The sequence below is a fragment of the Bufo bufo genome, chromosome 4, assembly GCF_905171765.1.
Source record: "Bufo bufo chromosome 4, aBufBuf1.1, whole genome shotgun sequence".
Taxonomy (NCBI): domain Eukaryota; kingdom Metazoa; phylum Chordata; class Amphibia; order Anura; family Bufonidae; genus Bufo; species Bufo bufo.
The window spans coordinates 284,005,156-284,031,925 of record NC_053392.1 but is presented as its reverse complement, the minus strand read 5'-3'; the positions used below and the strand labels follow the sequence as shown (position 1 = coordinate 284,031,925).

General features: G+C 43.8%; 1 protein-coding gene across 2 annotated transcripts in view; it reads right to left on the bottom strand.

Annotated features, from left to right (window-relative positions):
* Positions 1–26,770, bottom strand: part of KCNQ5 (potassium voltage-gated channel subfamily Q member 5) — a 699,309-nt gene that overhangs the window by 145,072 nt on the left and 527,467 nt on the right. For both annotated transcript variants that reach the window (XM_040428645.1, XM_040428646.1), the window contains exons 3-5: positions 17,453–17,579; positions 16,003–16,178; positions 2,911–3,036 (exon numbers count right to left, since the gene is read on the bottom strand). In XM_040428645.1, the coding sequence (XP_040284579.1) occupies positions 2,911–3,036; positions 16,003–16,178; positions 17,453–17,579 (429 nt within the window). The remainder of the gene's footprint in view (positions 1–2,910; positions 3,037–16,002; positions 16,179–17,452; positions 17,580–26,770) is intronic.

The following is a 26,770-nucleotide window of genomic DNA, read 5'->3' as shown; positions in this document are numbered from 1 at the left end:
AAATAGAGACATAGAGTATTTAGAAAGCCAGACCCATCCACAGAAACATCTTAATGGTTTCCTTGTAATAATGGGATATATTCTTTTTTTGCAAAACATTGCAAAAATTTTCAGAAAAAAACAGCAAAAATGTAATTTAGATATACTGTATTACGAGTGGACTAGAAGTTACATTTCCTGAAGATTAAGCTTAATTTTAACATGTCCCTGGCCCTGTGCTTTAAATGCAAGTTGTTGGTAGCTACCCGCTTAGCAAACCTTTTACAATAGTATAGCCCCCTTATGCCTCCAGTAGTGCTGCCCCCATACTGTTATAAAATAAACATATCCCCACCTAGCCCTGATCCCCTGATGAATGGAGCATAACACATCTTTCTGTCCCCAGCAGCAGACAAGATGCAGTGAGCAGGGATGCAATAATCCCAGCCTGTGTGCTCTCTAGTTTCCAGCTCAGCCACGTAGGCATGATGATGTCATTGCATTGTGTCCACCTGCTGGGGAAAGCACTGGCTGGGGAATGGTGGAGCAGGAAGCTGATAGCTCCCTGCTTCTCCATTGCATTCAACTGTGTCTGCATCCTCAGGACACAGATACAGTTGCAATCGGAACATACCACAGTCCTCTCGGAATCATGGGACAGCTGGGACTACCCTTCTGGATTTGGGACAGTTGGAAGGTATGCCTTCCTAACCCGTTTTTTTTTTTTTATGTAAACAAATCATTCAGGTCTGTGTACAGCCTGTTGCTGTACCCAACCAAACCCATGATGCACTTTTCCAGTCTCTGCCACAGCTCCAACACCACCCCTAACAATGCCCTGCTAGTTTATAGCTCCTCCCACCCAGCTAGTTATGTAGACACTCCCCTATCACCGCCCCTGTTCCTACTCTGACATATCCATGGACATAACATCACAGGAAATAAGAAAGAGCTGTATGGACATGGTCATGGGACCACATTCAGAACAGAAGATAGGAGCAATAAAGAAAAAATAAATATATTACAAAAATGATTACCTTCATAAATGATTATTTTGATGCAAACTGGAAAACCCCTATAATAATTACATATATTTATAATATATATAGTTATGGCTGTGGTGGCTTTTATTTTACTGTATTATTACATAATTATAAAACATTGCTATATAATATTTCTAGTAATAATTCTAATAATTATTAATATTACTATTTAAAAACATAGCCATAACTAGCCAGAGAATATTGATCACATAGCTTGTTACAAGGTACATGTTTTATTGAGCGGTTGAATTTTACATAGAGAGATGAAGACATAAATCTTATTACAGGGGACATTTCAATCACTTCAATGTGCTTTTTTTTACCATTACCATATCTAAGGTATGACAGGAAAACCATAGAAATAATCATTCCCATTTAATCTATTTACTAGCTGAAGGACCCGGCTTCGCTCGAGTATATTTAATCTATTTCATTTAATGTTTGTGTGTGTCGTTAAAAGATATTAACACTATCCACTATAACAGTGACATCTACATCACCCCACCCCCTTAACAGTGACCTCCAGAGCCCCCCACAGTGGCCCGTCCCTTCAAATTGGACCTCCACAGCAGCCCACCCCCTTAACTTTGACCTTTACAGCAGCCTTTCCCTTTAACAGTGAGTTTTAGAGCACACCACCCCCTTGACAGTGACCTCCATAGGGGCCCGCCCCTTAACAGTGGCCTTTACAGCAATTTGCCCCTTAACACTGACCTCTATAGTGAACCATCCCCTTAATTGTGACCTCCACAGCAGCCTGCCACTAGGGTGGCCAGAGGTCCAGTTTTAGGCCGGACAGTCCGACTTTCAGACTCCCTGTCCTCCGTCTGGTGCAGGGCCTGTGTTGTCTGAGTGTGAGCTGCAGGAAGAAAGTCACCCTCCCTCGCACCTCTGCAGCTGACAGAAATAGATTTTTAACTTCATTTTTTCAATCCCTGTCAGCTGAGGAGTGGGAGGGGGCGTGGCCTAACCAGATCAGGGGCGTGTCCTTTTGAACAGCTCACTCTAATACAGCAGCACTGTGCTGTCTGAGTGTGAGCTGCAGGGAGAAAGTCACCCTCCGTCCCACCCCTGCAGCTGACAGAAGTTGATTTTTACCTTCATTTTATCAATCCCCGTTGGCTGAGTGGGAGGGGGCATGGCCTAACCGAATCAAGGGCGTGGCTTAGCGGGACCTGGGGGCGGTGTTTTAAGTTAATCTTTTGAGGGTGGACACACTGTGGCAGGGGGCCTGTCTGGGCTCCTTCCTGCAAAAGTGATGCCCCTCTGGGCACCTTACTGGCTCATTTGCATACCAAATAAACAGGATTTTCAGAAGATAAAAACATCTATTGCTGAAACAAAGGCACATCTGGAAATAAGGTACCAAGTGCTATTAGGCCACGGCTTTACTTCAATAGCGATTATCCTGGTGACAGATTTCCTTTAAAGCTTACCTACAGCAGTGAAGAAAAATGGCTGGGTTATGGAAACCTGGAGTAAAACTGTGTGTATGCGGAGGTTAACGGCTTGCAAGCTTCTATTGGCTGATAAGGGTCATGTGACCAAGCTTCTATTGGCTGATGCATTTTTTGGGGAATATCTCAGAAACGGTACGTCCTAGAGAGCTGAGTCTAAAACCTTCCCGGACACCTGATGTACCTGAGTGCCAAATTTCGTAATTGTAAATGCGATGGTGTGGATTCCTTTAGCGGACATACATACATACACACATACACTCAGCTTTATATATTAGATTTACACTTGCCATCAATGCAATAGCTTAAAAACGGATGACTTCCATTCCTTATTGAAATCAATGCTGAATTGTTTTCTTTGCAACTTGTTTAACCTTCCTCCAAGTACAATATTAATATTGCCACATCCTTCCAAGAATGATTATACTTACCGTACCCCACCATAAAGCATCTGCATATGTTTGAAATTGAGTGTTAGCTTCTTTCTCCACCAGATACACAAGGAATGATGAAAAGATAAGCACTAAAAATCCTATATACCAAGCTGTGATGAGTTCCTGCACGATAAACATAATGTTTAAGAACAATAGCATGGACATTACTTTTAGTATTTCATATCTATTTCCAATAGACTATCGGACTGTCTAGTAATTGGTTGCAGATTGTGAGAATATGTGACAAATGTTATCATTTTACACTTCATACATGGAAAAAAAAATACTGTCATTTTCAGCAAAATTTGCGCACTTTACTTACAGTATGTTAAATGTTTATTTCTATCTATAGTAATAATTATAGGAAAGTGGGAAAGAACATGGGGTCTACCATGTAGGTTGCAGAAATAAAGAAGTTTCCCTACACAGATACGGTATGTAAAATAATAACCTGGTTCGCTTATAGAGGATAATAACCATGCATTAAAACTGATGGAATATCACTGACTTGCTTCATTAAAATGGGTTGTCCAGCATTAGAAAAAAGGGTCTGCTATTTTCTATAAAACCGTATCACTCCCCATCCTGTTACCTTGAGTGAGATTAGCTGCATTTATGGACACAGCCGATGGACTGTGGTGGAGTTGCTTCTGGAAAAAGCAGACACTAGTTTCTAATCACAGATACTCCTTTAAAAGGGTGATCCCCCAAAAAGCATTTATCACCTTTCCAAAATATAGGCGCTAAATGTCAGATCACAGACAGTCTTACTGCTGGGACCCTTGCTAATCCTGGCTGAAGTAGACCACCTATGCTATGTAAGTGAATCCAGTGGTGGGCCGAGAAGTGCACTACCACTCCATTCATAGAGGGATCTCAGGGACCTAACGTCTTGGGATCGTTGAGGGTCTCAGCAGTCAGACCCACATCAGTCCAGTATTTATCGTCTATTCTCAGGATAGCCAGTAAATACTTTTCGTGGTATCACCCCTTTAAGGCTGGGGCTACAATTTCAACAGCAAATAATACACAGCTTGTGTCTTATACTGTACCTTTTAGCATAACTTGTAAAACAATTTTTAGCCTTTGTATACAGTATATATTTGTTGTACTGCTTACAGATAAAAATTTCATTAAAGGGGTTGTCTCACTTCAGTAAGTGGCATTTATCATGTAGAGGAAGTTATTACAAGCCACTTATTAATATATAGTTATTTTCCATATTGCTTCCTTTGCTGGCTGGATTCATTTTTCCATTACATTATACACTGCTCGTTTCCATGGTTACAGACCACCCTGCAATCCATCAGTGGTGTTCGTGCTTGCACAATATAGGAAAAAGGACTAGCCTATGTGCACTCCCATGGCCCCGTCCACCAGAGAGGCTGATGCTTTTTCCTATAGTGTGCAAGCACGACCACCACTGATGGATTACAAGGTGGTCTGTAACCATGGCAACGAGCAGTGATTAATGTGATGGAAAGATGAATCCAGCCAGCAAAGGAAGCAATAACAATCACAATACATTAGTGCCTTGTATTAACTTTCTCTACATGATAAATGCCATTTGCTGAAGTGAGACAACCTCTTTTAAAGTTGCACATATAGGCTATACTGTGCTTTGTCAAAATTGCAGTCTGCTGAAATACATGTGCACACAGTCATATGTGTATAGCTTCTTTTCTTTTTTTTTTTTATATATCAAAGCGATGATGTGACAGTTGATGCTGAAGCTATAGTGTGAAAAATGGCAGTTTCATCTTGTTTGTCATTTGATTTACTTAGTTCTCAGAACCTTTGTTTAATTTTAAGTTTTATTTTAAATCCAGTCGTGATTGAATCAGATTTGATATACTTTAAAGGCTATGTACACAATTTGTTTATTAGTACATTGTACTCATTATGTGGTAAAAATATTTTTTTCAATTGGTCTTTATTAAAAATATGGAGTCCTTTTCTCTGTACAGAGCTGAGATGCTCTACTAGCAGAATCTGAATTTTCTCTGTTCTGTCTGACAGGGAGCTGATAGGCTCCTTATCTCTGATCTCTGAGATATAAACCCTCATTAAAACTCAATCCTTATCTTACTGATAAGAATGTAGCTAAAATAAGTGTTTATGACCTCTAAAGGTGCATTCACACCACCAGATTATCTGATCAATTTCTGTCCAATCAGACCAATAGTTGGTGTGTATAACAAAAGATCTGTGTGTGTAACCGGCCATCTGACAAATTATTGGTCGGAAAATCTGTCGGATAATCTGTTGGTATAAATGCACCCTTAGAGATAAGGGTATTTAAATGATGGCACAATGTGAAAGTGAAAGTATGATCCACACAGCTAGAAAAACAGTTAATTCTTTTTGAAAGAATGACTCAAAATTTTTAATAGACCAATTGAAAAAAAGATTTTTAGCCCAAAACGAGTAAAATGCAGTCATTAAAAAAATGCCCCTGACGATGTATATAGCTTTTAAGGCACTAGAACAGATACAAAGAGCCCAAAAAAAAAGTATGACTACCAGGAGCCACAAGCTAAACATTTACACACGAGTCACCTACAAGATGCACCTAGGTTTTAACAAAGAAAAATAACAAAAATAAATATTTTTCATATGATCTGAGGTCTGATAAAAATATTTTTTTCTTATTTTTCATTAGCAGGGAAAAAAATAAAATATATATTTTTCATCAGACCTTAAATCAGATCCCCAATCCTCATCTGACCTAAAATAAGATCCCCAAACCTCACCAGCCCTCCAAATTAGACCCCCAATGCTCAGATCAGACAACACAAATCAGACTCCCAGTGTCAGACCCTCAGTACTCAGATCTCCCCCCCATGCTCAGATCTCCCCCCATGCTCAGATCTCCCCTACCTTCTCAGATCTGACCCCCCATGTTCAGACCTGACCAACCCATGTTCAAACAAGACCCCCAATGCTCAGATCTGCCTCCATGCTTAAATCTTCCCCCCCATGCTCAGATCTCCCCCCATGCTCAGATCTGACCCCCATGCTCAGATCTCCCCTTCGTAGATCTGACCAACCCATGCTCAAACAAGACCCCCCATGCTCATATCTGCCCCTATACTCAAATCTGAACCCCCATGCTCAGATCTTCCCCCCATGCTCATATCTGACCCCCATGCTCAGATCAGACCCCAATTGCTTAGATCAGTGCCCCCATGCTCAGATCAGACCCCCATTGCTCAGAACAGGACCCCCCATCATGCTCAGATCAGAACATCCCATGCTTAGATCAGAGCCCCATGCTCAGTTCTATAGTTTAAAAAAATCTCTTCCCTCTCCTGATCAAGCACTGAGCTCCTGCTCGGGCACCTGCTTCTCTGCCGGTCTGACACCCTCTCCACTACGACCTGATGAGCACAACGTCAGGTCATAGTCTATGTCTCCAGGTACTATGTTCTCACACTGTGTGCATCAGGACATAGTAGAGAGTGAGCTGGAGCTACAGTGCCCGATCAAGTAAAGAGATCTGAGCATGGGGTGGAGAGTGAGCCGCCTGACTGCTTCCCGGCTCAAGAGCCACGGTTTGGCCACCCCTGCACTAGAATGAAAAGCAAGGTTATTATTATTATTATTATTATTATTAATCAACATCCAATTCTGCTCATTATTTTTGATTAACACTTAGGCCCCTTTCACACGAGCAATTTTTCTGCGCGGGTGCAATGCGTGACGTGAACGCATAGCACCCGCACTGAATCCTGACCCATTCATTTCAATGGGTCTGTGTACATGAGCGTTGTTTTTCACGCATCAGTTCTGCATTGCGTGAAAATCGCAGCATGTTCTATATTCTGCGTTTTTCACGCAGCCCTGGCCCCATAGAAGTGAATGGGGCTGTGTGAAAAACGCATTGCATCCGCAAGCAAGTGCGGGTGCAATGCGTTTTTCACTGATGGTTGCTAAGAGATGTTGTTTGTAAACTTTCAGTTTTTTATCACGCGCGTGAAAAATGCATCAAAACGCATCGCACCCGTGCAGAAAAAACTGAACAACTGAAAGCAGTCGCAGACAAAACTGACTGAACTTGCTTGCAAAATAGTGCGAGTTTCACTGAACGCACCCTGAACGCATCCGGACCTAATCCGTCACGCTCGTGTAAAAGGGGCCTAAAGGGTACCTACATATGATGCGGATTATGTGAGGTTTTTCCATGCAGAGTTACAGTCAGGTCCATATTGGTCCATATATATGTTTCGGTCAATATTATCTGCTCATATTCAGCCAAATGCTTCAGAACTGATTGCATTCTTCTGTATTAAGAATGCTATTATTTTCCTTTAGAACCATGTTATAAGGGAAAATAATAAAATATACAGAACACCTAACCCAAACCCAAACTTCAGTGAAGAAGTCCTGGTTCGGGTCTGGGTACCACAATCAGTTTTTCAAAATGTATTGCAGTCGCGCGGAAAAAACTAATCCACGCAACGCAATCGCAGTCAAAACTGACTGAAATTAAGTGCGCACTCGCGCGGGTTTCCTGCAATGCACGCGCGACGCATCCGGAGGAAATCCGGGACGCTCGTGTGAAAGAGGCCTTATAGTAAGAAAAATACTTTAGTTTCAGGGCATGTAGAACATTTTTTTAAAATAAACTTGTCTATAAGGTTAGTTACCCTTTAATAAAGTATCCTCTGCTGCCCCTTGTGCATCACAAAATTGTTGTTTAGGGAACCTGCACATAAGTGTAGATTTCAAAACCGAAAACCTGTGCATTTTTTCGCATAGATTACTGAGCACTTGTGTCCCAGATCTGCACCAAAAATCGCACAAACAATTTAAATGCTATGACTTTCTAAATCCACATATCACGTTAATTTCCACACAGAAGAGGCAATGTGTATATGAGATTTGTCTTATCTCATACAGTACACTTTGCTGGTGCTGTATTATGCTGTGGTTTTTATGCACGTACAGTCAGGTCCATAAATATTGGGACATCGACACAATTCTAAAAATTTTGGCTCTGTACACCACCACAATGGATTTGAAATGAAACGAACAGGATGTGCTTTAACTGCAGACTGTCAGCTTTAATTTAAGGGTATTTACATCCAAATCAGGTGAACGGTGTAGGAATTACAACAGTTTGAATATGTGCCTCTGACTTGTTAAGTGCCCAAAAGTAATGGGACAGAATAATAATCATAAATCAAACTTTCACTTTTTAATACTTGGTTGCAAATCCTTTGCAGTCAATTACAGCCTGAAGTCTGGAACGCATAGACATCACCAGACGCTGGGTTTCATCCCTGGTGATGCTCTGCCAGGCCTCTGCTGCAACTGTCTTCAGTTCCTGCTTGTTCTTGGGGCATTTTCCCTTCAGTTTTGTCTTCATCAAGACATGAAATGCATGCTCAATCGGATTCAGGTCAGGTGATTGACTTGGCGATTGAATAACATTCCACTTCTTTCCCTTAAAAACTATTTGGTTGCTTTTGCAGTATGCTTTGGGTCATTGTCCATCTGCACTGTGAAGCGCCGTCCAGTGATTTCTGAAGCATTTGGCTGAATATTAGCAGATAATATTGCCCAAAACACTATAGAATTCATCCTGCTGCTTTTGTCAGCAGTCACATCATCAATAAATACAAGAGAACGAGTTCCATTGGCAGCCATACATGCCCACGCCATGACACTACCACCACCATGCTTCACTGATGAGGTGGTATGCTTAGGATCATGAGCAGTTCCTTTCCTTCTCCATACTCTTCTCTTCCCATCACTCTGGTACAAGTTGATCTTGGTCTCATCTGTCCATAGGATGTTGTTCCAGAACTGTGAAGGCTTTTGTAGATGTTGTTTGGCAAACTCTAATCTGGCCTTACTGTTTTTGAGGCTCACCAATGGTTTAAATCTTGTGGTGAACCCTCTGTATTCACTCTGGTGAAGTTTTCTCTTGATTGTTGACTTTGACACACATACACCTACCTCCTGGAGAATGTTCTTGATCTGGCCAACTGTTGTGAAGAGTGTTTTCTTCACCAGGGAAAGAATTCTTCGGTCATCCACGACAGTTGTTTTCCGTGGTCTTCCGGGTCTTTTGGCGTTGCCGAGCTCACCGGTGCGTTCCTTCTTTTTAAGAATGTTCCAAACAGTTGTTTTGGCCATGCCTAATGTTTGCTATCTCTCTGATGGGTTTGTTTTGTTTTTTCAGCCTAATAATGGCTTGCTTCACTGATAGTGACAGCTCTTTGGATCTCATCTTGAGAGTTGACAGCAACAGATTCCAAATGCAAATAGCACACTTGAAATGAACTCTGGACCTTTTATCTGCTCATTGTAATTGGGATAATGAGGGAATAACCCACACCTGGCAATGGAACAGCTGAGAAGCCAATTTTCCCATTACTTTTGGTGGGAGGCACATATGCAAACAATTGTAATTCCTGCACCGTTCACCTGATTTGGATGTAAATACCCTCAAATTATCCTGTGACTATCGTGTGACCACATGCACCATTGCTGTTTGTTTCAATGGTCAGAAGTGGACACCCTAGCATTAACAGGGAGCTGACTGTAAATTATTTACCCCCTCTTCCGTAGACTATTAAAGTTTGTGACCTTGACCCCTCCACTTCATTAAACTACCAGTGAAGTTTTATTTAGTAGAAAACTATTTTTGAATTCTCTGTTGTCTAAACCTGAGAGGAATCCTAAGGTCATGTGTGCCTTACAGTCATTTTTGTACTATATTTAAATGATTAATTTTACTGTTTTACTTAAAAAATAGGCACCTGAAGTCCAGGGTGTCTATAGTGTTTTATAATCCATATACTCGTACACTGCTGATGTGTGTGGTGTATTAGTGTACAGATTTCACTGTACTACAGGCATAGGGATCGCAGTGAGCTCTGTACTGGAAGGAGCACACATCGCTGCTCCTGCCTGTGCCCCCTCTCGCCGCTAAATCTTGACATAGCACATCACTGCAGGGTTTCCAGGATGCTGGTATGCCAGGATTTAGCCTATAGACACACTGAACTTTGGGTGCCTATTTTTCAGTAAAATATTTCAAATATTTAAATGTATAAAGTATACTACAAAATTACTAGAGAACATTAAGAATATTTTTTAAATACATTTGTCTAAAAGGTTAATAACTCTTTTATCTTTATGCATGCAAATGTAGGTTTAGAAGCACAATGAGTAAGACAATTTTTATGTTACATAAAAGTTAGTGTAGGAAGGCGCAAGGGACCGTCGTTGACGGAAGGTATGTGTCACTGAAGTTTCTGGCCTCGGTGGAGTAAGAGCCAGTTTTCATGTGTCAGCAGCAGTTGCACCTTGCTATTTAGTATAGCTGTAATAGCTGATCCGGGGCGGCTCTTACTGGGAGTAGTCAAAGTGCTGGGTGGGTGACTACTCCCCATGTTCCAGGCTGGGTCTTGACTCGCCTATATAAAAAACCCAGGCAGCAGTGTCAGCTGGTGGTAATTACCTCTCTCTCTCTGACAGAGGAGCTCTGGCAATCGCTGGATTGGGATCTGAGCCGTGTGCTAGGCTGGAGGCCTGAGTTTGGGAGGTCTGCTCTGTCCTGAGCAATGCCGATCGGGTGTGAACTAACAACTAGGATAACAGGTGAATGTTTTGCTGTATGAACTGTCTAGGTGTGAACGAATACCAAAACTGCAAATGGACTGTCGTACTGTTGCCATAAGTGTGAATAAAAGACAAAAGTTTTTGAGTTACAAACTGGTCTTTGCCTATATACTGCGTCCGCTTGTCATGTCTACCAGAGTGAATCCCCACAATTGGTGGAAGATGCGGGCAAGAGCAGTGAGGCTGGCGTGAACGCCAAAATATTTTTCGGTTTGCATTTTTGGGCACGGTGGTATGTCATACATTAAACCAACGGCATTACAACCCGTGTCCCACGACAAAATGGAGGCTGTTGTAAAGGCCCTCATGGAGGCTAATCTACAGCAGCAAGAGACAAACCTGCAAGAACGGGAGGCTAACAAGCAGCAGCAAGAGACCAACCAGTTGCTGCTACAACATGTGATGGCTTTGCAGACAGTAGGAGCAACCCCGAGCGTCCACGATGCCCGGAAGGCAATCCGCGTGGCAATTCCTAAGGTGACACCCGCAGACCACATCGAAACCTACCTTGCGATGTACGAGAAAGTGGTCATAAGGGAGAAGCTACCTTGAGACCAGTGGGCTGAGGTCGTCACTCCGTTTCTGGCATCCGATTCCCAGCATGTGTATTTCGACTTGCCGGACGATCAAGCGGCCGACTACCACAAAGTAAAGGGTGAGATTTTGGCAAGACTGGGGGTGAATGTGTTGGTCCTGGCCTAGCGGGTACATCAGTGAGGGTTTAAGCCTGCTGAGCCCGTGAGATCCCAATATTATGACTTACACCAACCAAACCCACCCGGGATGTACCCCCTGTGGACCCAGCTCCGATAGTCTGCTGGTGGTCATATATGCCAGGAAGCTGTTTGCAGCGGGTACCCCAGAAACTCTAAATCACTTGTGCCAGGTGGAAGTGGGAAACACTCCAGCGGAGGCCCTGCTGGTCTCAGGGAGTCTAGTGTCCCTAGTAAGGGCTCCCCTGGTACAGTCTGCTGTGTATACTGGCCGGAAAGTCGGGGTCATGTGCATTCATGGGGGACTTAAAAGACTATCCCACTGCCCTGGTGTCTCTAACCACGGGGGCCGGCAGGTGGACTTACGAAGTAACAGTTGCCACAAACTTACACTACGAACTTATAATCGGGAGAGACTTCCCGGGTTTCCCGACACTGTGGCTTGAGACAGGGGTAACCCCAACAGAGTGGCCTTGCTACGGGGGGAGGCCAGAACCCTGGGAACCCGAGGCAGAAGGGCCAGCGGTAGGGGTGACCGCCACTTTGGTGGAAGAGGGGGGAGACAACCCCACTGAGTGTAATGGTGGGAGACGTGGAGGACTTGATGCTGGGGCCTGAGCTGGCAGACCTCAATGTCTCCGGGAATAATTTTGGTACTGAACAACACCGGGACCCAACCCTGTCCTGAGCCTGGGAAAATGTATTAATAGTAGATAGTTAACCACAACAATCTGGGGCAGAGTCGGTGTTCCCCCGTTTTGTGGTTCATCAGGATATGTTGTATCAGGTAAATCAGCTGCGGGGTGAACCCATTGAACAGTTGGTGGTGCCCCAGGCTTATCGCAAACTCGTGTTAGAGTTAGCCCACCAACATGTTCTTGGGGTTCATCTGGGAATGCAGAAAACACAGGACCGGATACTACAATGGTTTTACTGGCCCAGTGTGTTTATGGAGTTGGACGAATTCTGTAAGTCTTCCCCGACCTGCCAGGCAACTAGCCCCCAGCACCTTGTCCGCAGTCCCTTCGTACCTCTCCCGATCATCAAGGTACCATTTGAGTGAATCGCTATGGACCTCATAGGCCCAGTACCGAAGTACACTAGAGGACACCAACACATCTTGGTCGTCCTAGACTATGCCACTCGGTACCCGGAGGCGGTGCCACTGCGACATACATCGGCTAAACTTATAGTTAAGGAGCTAATGGAGATGTTCTCCCGAATGGGGCTACCTAAAGAGGTTCTGAGGGAACTCTGTAAGTTGCTGCATATCAAATAGTTATGGACGTCCGTGTAACATCCGCAAACGGACGGTCTGGTTAAAAGGTTTAACAAAACACTAAAAACCATGTTAAAATGGGTTGTGCCTAAAGATGGTGAGGACTGGGACCTTCTTCTGCCCTATTTCATGTTCACTGTGTAAGAGGTACCCCAGAACACTACTGGGTTCTCGCCCTTGGGAATTGCTATATGGCAGACATCCTCTTGGTTTGTTGGACGTAGCCAAAGATGCATGGGAACAGTAAGAATTGCTGACAGCCTCTCCTCTAAGCAGCCTCAGGAGGCCAGGGAGTTTATTAGCCGTAACACGGATGTGTTTTCGGATCTCCCTGGACACACTTCCACAATTTGGCACATAGTCACGTAGCCTGAGGCGAAAGTTCGGCTAAAACCATACCGGGTACCCGAGGCTCGGCGACAAGCCATCTCAGAGAAAGTGCAGATGATGCTGAGGCTAGATGTCATTGAGGAGTATAAAAGTGAGTGGGATAGTCCTATAGTGCTAATACCCAAGCCGGACGGGACATTCCAGTTTTGTAACGGTTTCCAAAAACTAAACGAGATCTCTAAGTTTGATGCATATCCCAAGCCTCGGGTGGATGAGCTTATTGAGAGGTTAGGCCAAGCCCGGTATTATTTGGTTTTGGACCTCACCAAAGGGTACTGCCAGGTACCCTTGATGGAGGCTGACAAAGAGAAAACTGCCTTCATCACACCAGAGGGGCTGTACCAATATAAGGTGTTACCCTTTGGTCTGCATGGCGCCCCTGCCACTTTTCAAAAGCTCATGGGCATTGTGCTGCGTTCACATTGTCAGTACGCTTTGGCTTACCTGGATGATATTGCCATCCACAGTACCGACTGGGAAAGTCATCTACCCAAAGTGAAGGCTGTAGTGGACTCCCTTAGGAAGGCTGAACTGACTGCTAACCCAAAGAAATGCGCGATACGGTTAGAATAGAATAAGTACCTGGGCTACGTCATTTGACGTGGAGTTATCAAACCCCAAGTGAATAAAATAGAGGCGATTCGGAATTTGGCCCTGTCACCGCGAGGCAAGTAAAGTCGTTCCTGGGAATGGTGGACTATTATATGAGGTTCGTTCCCCATTTTGCCACTTTCTGTTGACAGGGCTCTTGAAGGGATGGAAGTCCGTGATGGTCCGCTGGAATGACCAGGCGGTCCTGTGTGGGTCCCCGGTTTTAGCGAGGCCTGACTTCAAGAGGGAGTTTGTGGTACAGACCGATGCCTCTGAAGTAGGCCTCGGAGCTGTACTCTCTCAGGAAATCAATGGGGAGGAACATCCCGTGGTTTTCCTGAGCCGCAAACTCACCCCAGCCGAGACCAGGTACAGTATAGCGGAGAGAGAGTGCCTGGCCATCAAGTGGGCACTCGAGTCTCTCCGCTATTATCTTTTTGGGAGAAAGTTCAGTCTGGTGACTGACCACTCCCCTCTCAAGTGGATGAGTCAGGCCAAAGAGAGGAATACTCGGGTCACCAGATGGTTCTTGTCATTACAGAACTTCAAGTTCTCAGTGGAACACAGGGCAGGCCTCTTGCAGGGAAACGCGGATGTCCTGTCCCGGGTACACTGTTTGGCAAGTGTTCACCCCCTCAGGGTTGAATAAAGGGGGGAGGTATGTAGGAAGGTGCAAGGGACAGTCGTTCACTGAAGGTATGTGTCACGAGGTTCCTGGCCTCGGTGGAGTAAGAGCCAGTTTTCATGTGTCAGCCGCAGTTGCTGTTTGACACCTTGCTATTTAGTATAGCTGTAATAGCTGATCCGGGACGGCTCTTACTGGGAGTAGTAAAAGTGCTGGGTGGGGGACTACTCCCCACGTTCCAGGTCAGGTCTTGACTGGCCTATATAAAAAACCCAGCCAGCAGTGTCAGCTGGTGGTAATTACCTCTCTCTCTGACAGAGGAGCTCTGACAATCGCTGGATTAGGATCTGAGCCGTGTGCTAGGCTGGAGGCCTGAGTTTGGGAAGTCTGCTCTGTCCTGAGCAATGCCAATCGGTGTGAACTAACACCTAGGATAACAGGTGACTGTTTTGCTGTATGAACTGTCTAGGTGTGAACGCACACCAAAACTGCAAATGGACTGTCGTACTGTTTTGTTGCATAAGTGTGAATAAAAAACTAAAGTTTTTGAGTTACAAACAGGTCTTTGCATCTATACTGTGTACACTTGTCCTGTCTACTAGAGCGAATCCCCACATTAGGTAAAGTAACTGTTCACCAAATGACTAATTTGGTTTATCTTTTCATTTCCATTTGTCAGCATAAAATTAACCATTTCCCTGCTGTATCTCATACAGAGTGGAACTTCAGTAGCCACTGATGTATATCAGCCTGAGACACATCAGAGATATAAGCCAGAAATAGAGCTGGGTAAAGTGAAAGCTGCATATACCTGCAGTTCTCAATTCTGACCTGGATGTATAGCAGCTAACACCATGATCATGGTCTTGTTTTAAAACTTAGATTGTCAGCTATAAAATGAGACCTGGCAGGAGGTCCAGGTGTTGTGCCTATAATACAGGAGAAATAAATCTTGAATCATGTCCATCTAGTTACGGTTTAGGGATTAATAATTTTTTATTAGGATTACAGTTTGCATAAAGGGATAGAAAATTTGATTTGATATAATTCCTAATAATTTCATGCAAAGATTGTTAGTGCATTCCTGCTTTTGTTTGCATTTCTTAAGCACAGAAAACATGTAATGTAGATGTGTTATAACTCCTGACATCTTACAGTTTTTTGGTCTTTCTAGTTCTGATGATTTTATGAAGATATAGGCATGTAAATTTAGGCTTAAGTGGTATGTATGAATTTAGCACATGTTGAAATTTTATATTTAGGAGGTGTGGTGTAAATAATTGTTTGGAGCATCACAACTATACCACCAATATACATTTTTATGCAATTTATGTTAAAAGAAGGTGTCTATACAAATAAAGTATGAAGTGGCATTTTGGGTATGGGGGGGGGGGGGGGGAGTTAGTATGATTTTTTTCATTTTGTAATTTAAGTTTTATTTGTACTTGTGAAAAGTGTATTGTCCTGGCTACCAGAGGTGAAAAATGTCCAAAACCCTGGCAATGAAAGAGGTTTTCTGTAACCCATTGAAACCAATCGTACAATCAGTGGACAGCTGCAGGTCTGGTTACAGAAATCCCCAGTGACTGTGGCCAGTCATACATATCCTCGCAGCTGCCACTGCAGGAGAGATGTATTATTGACTACCAGCCTTTCAAATAAATGGATAACCATATGATAATCTCCAAGAAATGTATGTTCAGTAGATTAAGTATAAATAATGAAGCAAAAGTATTTAACATCACATAAATAGCAAAGATGTAATATAAAAGATATTTCAGAAACTAACACATCATCATTTCTAATTCTATTTCTAAATCTATGTACAGCTTTCTGAGTATATGATTGTGCTTTACCTTGCTATGTGCATAAACAACAGAACCTAGTAATTTCCAAGTCCCCCCTCTCCGATCCATGCGCACCATACGTAGGATCTGTAGAAATCGAAGACTTCGGAGTGCTGATGTAGCAAAAATATTTCCCTGAGATCCAGCAGACACAACTGCCACAGAAGCAATAAGAACTATGATATCTAGAAAATAATCCATTCAACACAATATTATTAATTAGTTGGTTTACAGGCGCGGTACATTGGATTATAAAATATAAATACTCGAACACTTCTACATGCACTTTATGCCCTCTGGGAAACAGTCAGTAGAACAGACTATTTACAGATCTTGACATGGGTTGTTCACTGCTCTCCTCATGATGGCACTTCAGGGACACAATTAGGAGGCACAATTATGTTTTAATCCTGGTGACTCTATTCAAAAGTAACATTTTTGAGGTGGCATTTGTTTTTGTTTGTTTTTTACTTTTTTGCACTTTTTTTTTTTAGACAGGTTCTAGGTACAAACACATTAGTAAATCTGGGCCACTACGTTGACCTGGGAAATGGGCACTCCCAGTTCTAGGGAGAAATGACACAGGCGCAGCAGAGAGATCTAAGAAAACATGCTCCAGAATTGCTGTTTCATAGGGAATTCAAGTATTTAATACTTCTGACATACCAGGTGAGCTCATAGATCCTAAGTGGAAATTCAAAAAACAAGTCTATCACTTTAACTTTTATCAATGTTTGATTCACAAAATCAATTCAAAAGAGTGCATTTTTTGCATTAAAGGGGTTGCCCCACAAAAATATCTTCAATTTTTTAAACCAGCACCTGGATATGAATACTTTTGTAACTGAATGTAATTGAAAATGTGTTATTCAATGAAATCTATCTGTATAGCGCCACCTTCAGTTTGCTCTTTTCCTAATTTCTGAGCACATGCTCAGTTCCATCCTTCAACTGGTACAAGATGCAGCAGAAAGGACACACACCTGAGAAAGAACAGCTTGAAATAAATCTTGCAGAACAACTGGAACAATGACCTTACATCTCCCTTTAAAGGGTTTGTGTCACATAGCATATTCTACATTTTTCACCAGCATCTGGATCTGAATACTTTGTAATTGCGTGTAATTAAACCTTTAGTATAGCCAGTGAAAAATTTCTGAAATGTATCTGTATAGCGCCACCTGCTGTTTGTTCTTTTCCTTATTTTTTCTCCATCTCACCAAGCTGGTTGAACGTGCTCAGTTTAAATCTTCAATTGTCACCAACAATATATTCCATTAGAAGCTGTGTCAGTTACCGAGAGATACAGAGAAACCTCTATTTTTCATTCTTCTCTGTAATGTTTTCTACTCTTTATCAGTTACTATTAACATGATAAAATAACCATTTCCATACCCATAACCCAATAGCTAGCAGCCTTCCACCATCACTGCTGAATCTCTGTAAAGAACATGCTTACCTATTACACAAAATGGTTTCCGGGCATATCGTAACCTTCCCTGCCATCCTCGATAGCGACAGCAGCAACCAGCAGACCATATACGAATAATATACTCCAAACCAAACACAACAATCATTACGAATTCCTGAAATGGAAATGAGAATGGTTAAAACTACAGATACAAACATAGAAAATAAGGCATAAAAATAGAAAATGTTAGTACATATAATTCACTAAACTTCGAGTCACGGTCGAGTTATTATGACCACCTCCTACTTTTGACGTTGGCAGTGTGTAGCTCATGAAGGAAATCACATGTGGTGAGCTGGCTTGGTGTGTACATAAGATGTGCGATAGGCTGTCTGTACACATATCCCTCTTTGCTGTGATGGGTAAAAAAGGCGATTTAACAGAGTAGCAAAAAATGATGATAATTAGCTTTCCGGCCAAGGGTGCCAGTAGTTCTGAAGCTGTGCAGTTTGTGAACTGCTCCTGTACTGCTGTGATGAAAGTGTATGGTGAGCGGACAAATGGCACTGTTGTGCATAAGTGACATGGAGACTGAGGAGTACCACTGATGTGAGAGTTGAACGTCAGATATGAAGGCGGGGGCTGACCCGCTACAGTGGAGCAGCTCACTGCCAAAATGAACCAGGTTGCTACCAGACGTGGGTCTAGAACAACAGTTCAGTGAACCCTACTGCATATGGGGCTCCAAAGGAGACGTATGGTCACCGCACCTCTGCTAATGAAGTTGCATCGGAGAAAAGGCTTCAATTCTCGCAACAGTATTGGAATTGGACCTCCGCTGAATGGCAGTGTTGCCTTTTCCATATTTTTTGCTTCATTGAATAGATGGACTTTGTTGTGTCAGGCGAGAAATATCAGAGAACAAACACCCTGCAACCATTGCTGGAAGAACAAAGGGGTGGGGGCAGGGTTATCGTCTGGGGAGTGTTTTTATGGCATTCTCTTGGCTCAGTCATCCCTGTTGAAGGCACTCTCAACCAATTTAGATATGAATCCATCCATCCTTGCACATCACGTTCACCCATATATGCTGCTTGTATTCCCTGGGTGGATGGGATCTTCCAGCAAGACAGTGTAACATGTATGGCTAGGCATAGGTTGGAGGAGCATGACCAAGACTTCCAAGAACTACCCTGGCCCCCTATTTCCCTAGACTTGGACACATTTGAGCATCTGTGGGATCGTGTTCGCCATATGGATCCTCCCCCACGCATCCTCCAGCAGCTGTGGAATGCACTGTCCTCTCAATTCACTGTTATGGGACTTCTGCAAATAGCCGAGCGAGAGCATTTTGCCATCTTTAAAAGTCCCATAGCAGTGATTGGAGAGCGAGCTGCGCAGGCACGTCTCCGTTCACCGCTATTAGACCTCTAAAAATGGCCAAGCGAGTCTTGACTATTTTATGAACACGCACAGCTTCTCTCCATTCACTTTGGGAGCCCTGTTCTGAAGATAAGAGTCCCAGAAGTGGGGCTGTCTGAGAGCTTGTTTTTTGCGGGACAAGTTGTAGTTTTTTTGGGGGGTACACATAAATTACTGATTAACTTTTATTAACTCTTTCTGGGAGGGGCTAAAGAAAAAAAAATAGCAATACTGCCACTATGTTGTAAATTTTCTGGCGTTCATTTTCTGGCATCAATAATATGATAGCTTTATTCTCTAGGTCAGTACGATTACAACAATACCAAATACATACAGTTTTTCTTTTTACTACATTTGCTCAATAAAACTTTTTCAAAAAAATGGTATCATTTTGGGGTACATGACACTATTTGATCACTTTTTAGTACTTTTTTTTGGTGGCAAGCAAAAAAGCGACAATGCTTTTTATTTTTATTTTTTTATGGTATTCACCGTAAGGGATTATTTACATGATATTTGCGTAGTGCAGTCGTTACAGATGAGGTAATACCAAAAATGAGAGGGAGATTTTATTTTTGCAATTTCTCCATTGAAAAGCATTTTTTCAATGGAATAAAAAGCTTTATTATTGGAATTTTTTTAACCATTTAATAGTACCAAAAGGGGACTATAACAGGCGGGTCTGGACCTCCCCTAGAACAACCAGATTTTTTTTATCCCTCAGGGCCGCACCGCCGATCACCACAGGCGGCACGGCCCTGGATGTAATTGCGGCAGCGGCGGTGGTGGCGGCGGGCAGTAGGAGATGAGCGCTTCCATTGTGGAAGCGTTCATCTCCATATCCATCTGTATCGCTACACGCGATACAGATGCCTGTGCTGCGGCAGGGGAGGGAGAGGCGTGTCCCTCCCGTGTTCTTCTGATAGGCCGCAGGCACTAATGCCTGCAGCCTTTCAGAGGCCGGCTCATGCGGCGCGATGATGTCATCATCGTGCCGCCTGAGCCAGGCAGCACACAGCAGGGACACAGGCCGGAAGAGCCTGCATCACATCGCTGCTGATGGAGGTAAGTATCAGTGTTTTCTATATTTTTTTTTTTGGAGGGGGGGGCGAGCTGCTGGCACTATGGGGGCATCTGACAATTCTTACAGCCTAATTTTTTTTGGGGGTGGCACTCTGGGGGCATTTCTTACTGGCACATTATGGGGGGGCACCATGGGGGAGAGGGGCACTATGGGGGGCATCTGGGGGCTCTAAAGGGGCTTTTTTTTTATTGACACATTATGGGAGGCACTATAGGAGAAAACGGCACTATGGGGCATCTGGTGGCACTATAGGGGCATTATTTGGGGGCACTATGGGGGAAGTGGGGGTTCTAAAGGGGACTTTTTTTTCTCATTGGCACATTATGGGGGGCATTATGGCATCTGGTGGCACTAAGGGGGCATTTTTTACTGGCACATTATGGGGGGGGGCACCATGGGGGAGAGGAGCACTATGGGGGCATCTGGGGGGTCTAAAGGGGCTTTTTTTATTGACACATTATGGGCGGCACTATAGGGGAGAACGGCACTATGGGGCATCTGGTGGCACTATAGGGGCATTATTTGGGGGCACTATGGGGAAGTGGGGGCTCTAAAGGGGCCTTTTTTCTTATTGGCACATTATGGGGGGCATTATGGCATCTGGTGGCACTAAGGGGGCATTTTTTACTGGCACTATAGGGGAGAGCGGCATTATGGGGCATTATTTGGTGGCACTATGGGGGAGTGGAGCACTATTGGGGCATATGGCGGCACTTATAAGGGGCATTTTTTACTGGCAAATTATGGGGGACACTATGGGAAAGGGCGAGAGGAGCACTATGAGGGCATTTACTGGGGCACTATATAGGGGTATTTTATACTGGCATAAATTATGGGGACATTAGCTCAACTGCGGGCACTAAGCGGGGGTATTTCATGTACTGTCATATTATAGGGAGAATTATTACTACTAGGGGGTATTAGCTTTACTACTACTGGGGGTCTATGAGGAACATGATTACTAGTATGGCACTATAGGGGCATTATTACTACTAAGTGTGCTCTGGCAGAGAATTATTTCTATTGGTGGGATTTTGGGGAGCACTGTTACTTTGGGGGGCACCCTGGCACAGTATCAGCTTAGCACAATAATTTTTGGGGGACATTATCTTTATACTATTAGTGTCTGGGCGCAGTTATTTTTTAGAGCACTGTGTGCCAATAATTGTTGAAGGGGGCACTATTTGTGTGGTAGTAGTATTTCCAGGGGGACTTTCTCTGCAGTATAGTATTGGGGGTGGCAGGAAAGGGTGTTCAGAAGATGATGGAAATGTGGGAAACTAATGTCTGTTTGTTAATCTCTGCAGAGATGGGAGATGGCTGAAAAATCATCATGGCGGTCTGGTCTGAATGGAGAAGATAAAGAAAGAGAACGTCTACAACAAAGGTGACATCACTGGATGTAAGAGGTATGGGGCGCTATGTAGGAGAGGAGATGCTCCGGCTCCTCCCCCTGCCATTTGCAGAAGGAGGATTCAGAGCTGGGTGAGGACGGCCAAAGGGGGCAGCAGGCCACGGGCGGGTGACAGATGGTGGGGGGAACCACAGGCCTTGAGCAGGATCTGGGGAGGGAGGAGAGCGGAGGAGCTTCCTGGCTGTAGCTTGTTGTATAAGCAGGTAGTGCAGCCAGGATAGACCCTCCCCTCTCCGTATGATATGTAGAGACAGGCCTCAACTATAGAATTTCAGCTGTACAGTGTTTGCTGGGCGTGGCCTATTATATGTAGGAGGGGCTTTTAATAATGGGTGGGGCTAATAAATGGCGGCCGCTCTGCGCGCGCCGCATTGTTCCATTCCTGCAGAGCTTTTAGAAATGGCCAAGTAAAAGAATCAGCGCAACACACTACAGCCACCCCCTCGCACTACACATGCCACATTTTTTTGCCTTTCGGACCCCCCCAGACAAAATTCCTGGGTGCTCCCCTGTACACAGCTGCTGGAGAACATGCGAGGCAGGCCTGAGCTCTACACTAGGTCTCAGTCTGCCTTTACTGACATCATCACCGCGCAATCCATTTGTGGGTTGCTGATGGGATACTGTGGGCATCCACTCCCTCTATAACTGCTTACATGCAGCAGGTGCCATTGGATGTGGCATGTAAGGGTTTAAACAGCCCGGATTGGCACTCCTGCCTGTCCAGGCTGTTAAATTATGAGGGCAGCTCTCATCTCAGCGCTTAGACAAGGCCGCCGTGAATAGGAGATGGCCCAGCCTAAGGCCCCTTTGTGACCACCGTAAAAAGGCATATTGGTGGTCACTAAGGGGTTAAATACATATATATACTACCAATGATTTAATTCTACAGCTTTTACAATACAGTTGCCAAAATTTACTATTGTGGCTGCACATGAATTCTGGCAAAATTTAACATATTTTGGTGCAATTTGCTGTATTTGCGATATCACAGAGAGTTCAACATGCAAGGCCACCTCTCCTTTGCTGTCTTGCACCTATTGGACATTTATGGCATATTCTGTGAATATGCCATAAATGTCCCAGATGGGACAACCTCTTTAAGCACTTTACTGTTTTTGAAGGGAATCATTTGAAGTTCCCACCCCACGGTTGGACAAGAAGAGAAATGGAAAAAACTGAAGGACTTCTGTCTCTTCATTCTCAGTATCCTAGTGATTTGTCACAGTATTGGGGCTCATGCACAGGACTGTATGTATTTTGCAGTCCGCAAAACACAAATCAGAACAAAAAAAACGGATGACATCCGTGTTACATCCGTGTTGGATCAGTTTTTTTTTGGAGGCTCCATTGTAATAATGCCTGTCCTTGTCCACAAAATGGACAATAGTGCGCTGGCCCTTTAAGCGCCACATGCCCTACGGGACAAGAAAATAGGCCTAACAGCCAAGCATAGGCTGTGGCTTCCAGAGGAGTACTGAGGACTCTGGCAGCCAACCCTGTTAGAGGAGGGCTGGCAGGGACTGGCTGCTGGGCAGCATCAGAAGGATAAGTGCTGTGGCACATATGCCCACTGCTGATAGCGGGATGGCAGCAGGCAGGGAGCACCAACATGACAACTACCCTGCAAGTTTGTGTCTCACTTCAGCCAGAGCCACCCATATGTTAACAGATCTGTTGTAATAATGAGACCTTGTGAGCACAGGCCACAGCTTCAGCTATACAGACTGGACACAGCCTCGCTGGAAAACATATTCTCCTAACTCCAGAATGAACCTTAGAACATGATTGTGCTGATGAAGTCTACAAAAATAAAAACTATCCTATCCACCAATATATTAAAACTTTAAATAATTCCCCTACACTTAGTACATACTATGGCAGCAGGGCTGCCAGAGTGGCAGATGTGTGGCAGCAAAGCTGCTGGAGGGCATGGTTATGCCACTAAAATGTCACTAAAAGTGAGGCATTGGCAACCATGGAGTAAACTGTGCAGTAAATCTGTATGCATGTTCAAAACAAAATTCCTTTGTGTTTTGCGAATTGCTGTGAAATTGTACATTATGGGGATCATTTATGAATCGGAAACACGCCGGCGCAGTGGTTAGTTGCACCGTTATCTGCAACTTCGCTCCGCTCATGCCAGGTCTAAAATTGTGGGCGTGGCAGGAGACAGGCCGGCAGGCCCGTATCATTCATAATTTTCTACGCCTGTTTTAGGCATAGAAAATGGTCTAAATATAAGATAGCTCGGAAGCTGTCTTACATTTAGAACTGGAGATGGGTGTGCCAAAGTTATGGAGAGACTGGCGCCTCTTCATAACTTCGGCGGATCCTCCGCCAGTGCAGGGCCTTTATTAAGAACGGCGTCTAAAACACAGTTTTTTAGTGTGGATGACAACAAAAGTGGCTAAGGCCAGGTGCACCATAGAAAATCCTTTGTAGACTGTAAACTTTCTTCTTATGTGCCTGCTGTGGAGTGCCCATCAAACCCATAAAGAGGACTGTGCCACTGCCTAATCCTTTAGGATGTATAATATTCAGCAAATCTTACTATTAAGTTATTATATTCAGTGTATGAACGTTTTGCTCTAGTATATGGTATTGCTGCTTTTTTTTTTTACATAATTGGCCAACAGTACATGTTTTGTTGTGAAATCCTCAGTAGAGTGTATTTTTAAGACTTGGCAATACTGGTCAGAAGTGGAATACATAACAGAAGTTTATCTTAATTAAATCCATTAAAGTAATTATTGGTAATTTGTATGATAGTGGACATGACCTAGATGATGGAAAGGGAAAACATGGCCAAAGAATGGGGCTTAATTTAACTCTATTTTTCTGCAGATGTTCAGATAGAGACGGCTCAATTGATTTACACAATAGTAGTTAGTCGCTGCAGTATATGGACAAGCAAACACAAATGACTATATAATATCAACTTGTCTTACGAAACAGAGGCACAATAGTGTTAAACACCCAAGTAGGGTTTTCAAATAGCTGACCAATCTTGTCAATTATCTGTTCACTATTAAATGGGTTTTCCCCAATTTTTACTATTGATGAGCTATCCTCAGGATAGGTCATCAATATAAGATCGGCGGGGGTCTGACACCCGGCACCGCCGCCGCTCAGCTGTTTGAAGAGAAGGCTGCACTCATGCCAGCGCTGCCTTCCTTTCTTTGTTCAGTGATGAGGAGGTGTAATTACAAGAAGCCGTCCCATTCACTTCTATGGGAAGGCTCATTGGTATACAATTGAATAGGAAGGAGCCGTCCCATAGAAGTGAATGGGACGGCTTCTTGTAATTACACGTGCTGGCCTCTGCAATGTGGACGGTGAGCACATAAACAACGAAGGGAAGGCTACGCTGACACGAGAGCAGCCTTGTGTATCACAGGAGCCAACTACCTAAAATATAACTTTTAATATAAATGCTTAAAAAATTACACAGAGGTCCCTCGCATGGGGACTAATAGACATACAACACTTACAAACAGACACTGGGAGCCAGTTGAAAGTGACAGACAGGGTGGCTGATCGTGATGGTACACCCAAAAGACAAACCATCCGGGTCCCTATTGTGTCCCTGTGGTGTCCCTGACCTTGTCTCAGCCCAGAGATGCACCCTGATGGTGGGAACATTCCGTCCCCGTTCCTAGCCTGTCTGTCCTTAAAAGGCCCTTGTAGCAAGTAGACCCATATGGATGTCCGGGTCATGCATCAACGATATTTGAAAAACGAACAGGAGTAAATGTTACTCCACAGCAGTCAACAAAAAAGATAATCACAGCAGTGTAATTCAATTACCAACCATGTTAGTGAGTGCTAAATCAAGTCAAGGGAGGATGGTCCAGCACAATATCTGAATCCCACAGTATAACAACAATGTTTACAACACCATGGAAAAAATCTCCATCTTCCATAGATGATGAAATGATGCATTCAATATATCAGGATAGATAGCACTCTACCAAAATCATGAAGTATTACACTCAGTTTAAAGTCTCAGTCTCAACGCGTTTCCCCTTCATAAAAGGTTCATCAGGAGACTATATCAAGAAGTATAGAAAAGATATATAGAAATATGGGTTGCTGCTATAATAAAGCGGCTACATGGCAACTTTTCAAAACGATGAAAGAAAAGAACCAAGGTTGCTGGAGCACCCCTAGGCGGTGTTCCACTGTTGTAGACCAATAGGATAGTACAGGAACGAACAGGATAATAAAGATGTATAATCATATATATAATGTACTTATCCGGTCCTGAGGGTCTCTCCATACAGTGGTCCGCAGTCAGGGGTACTCCAGGGGGCTGAAAAATGATGCTCCAATTTGCAGGTCGACACATTGACTACTTATACCCACCAGGTAGGGGCGGTCCCCCATTGTCCTGCACCAATCACCTTACCCCTATTACATCATGTGACCTCACATCCAGATAGACTAAACAAGGTTCAGGAAATCCTACTATGATGGTGAATGTATACTCACAGAAACACTAATTGTCAGGCCTACATCGATAACGATATCTTACTAGGGCACTCCTAATTGCTTACATAGTGACTGTTTATCCCGGATCGTGGTTGGAACGCACGCCGAGATTTCCAGGATGGCCGTGCGTTCCACCTCCGGCACGCAATCACCGCCCGCTTGCGTCATCCGTGCGCTGCAGGCCCAGGCTCATGCGTTCCATAGCGGCTCCAAAGGGGCGTGGTTATGCGTTCCACCGTCAGAACAACGCCACCACAGCCCCAATTTGCCAGCAAAATATGTTTTACTCTTGTCAGGTGGATCAGACAGGAGTACTGGACCATAATATTAGGATACACAATCCAAAAAGGAGAACTACTATGGAAATAGGTGAGAACCTGTGAGTGGACTAAATTAATGGAGTATATCAAAATGACAGGTCCAGGTAGAGGAATGAGGGGCAAGTGTATAGGGCCACACTTAGGCAGAGAGGGACTTCTAGACAAATTCCTGTCTACTCAAGTCATGTGTCGAATCGCATGCAATTTGCAAATGAAGTATATTTAAAGGTATATTTTTAATAAATAGATACAGTAAAATAGATGATACATGGACCATACTGATGTATATAAGTCCTAAATTCAGAATATTAACACTTCACGTGTCGATAGGCTTTTAGTCATTTGTCAGAGGAGGATGAGGTGACGGGTAGACCAGAAGCAGGAGTACCAGGAGCCAAACATTATAGAAAACAAGTGAAGGTGAGCTGTTCATTCAAACCCGCTGGAGATTGCGACTGGAACCGGAAGATCCACTCCGACTCCTTTTGGAGGATCCTGCGGTCCCAGTCGCCCCTCCTGGGTGAGGGTCTGACCAATTCCAATGCGGAAAAACGAAGAGATCTCGGATCCCCGCGATGAACTTCCCACATATGATTCGCAAGTGGGGTGTCTTTTTTGTTTTTAATATCATT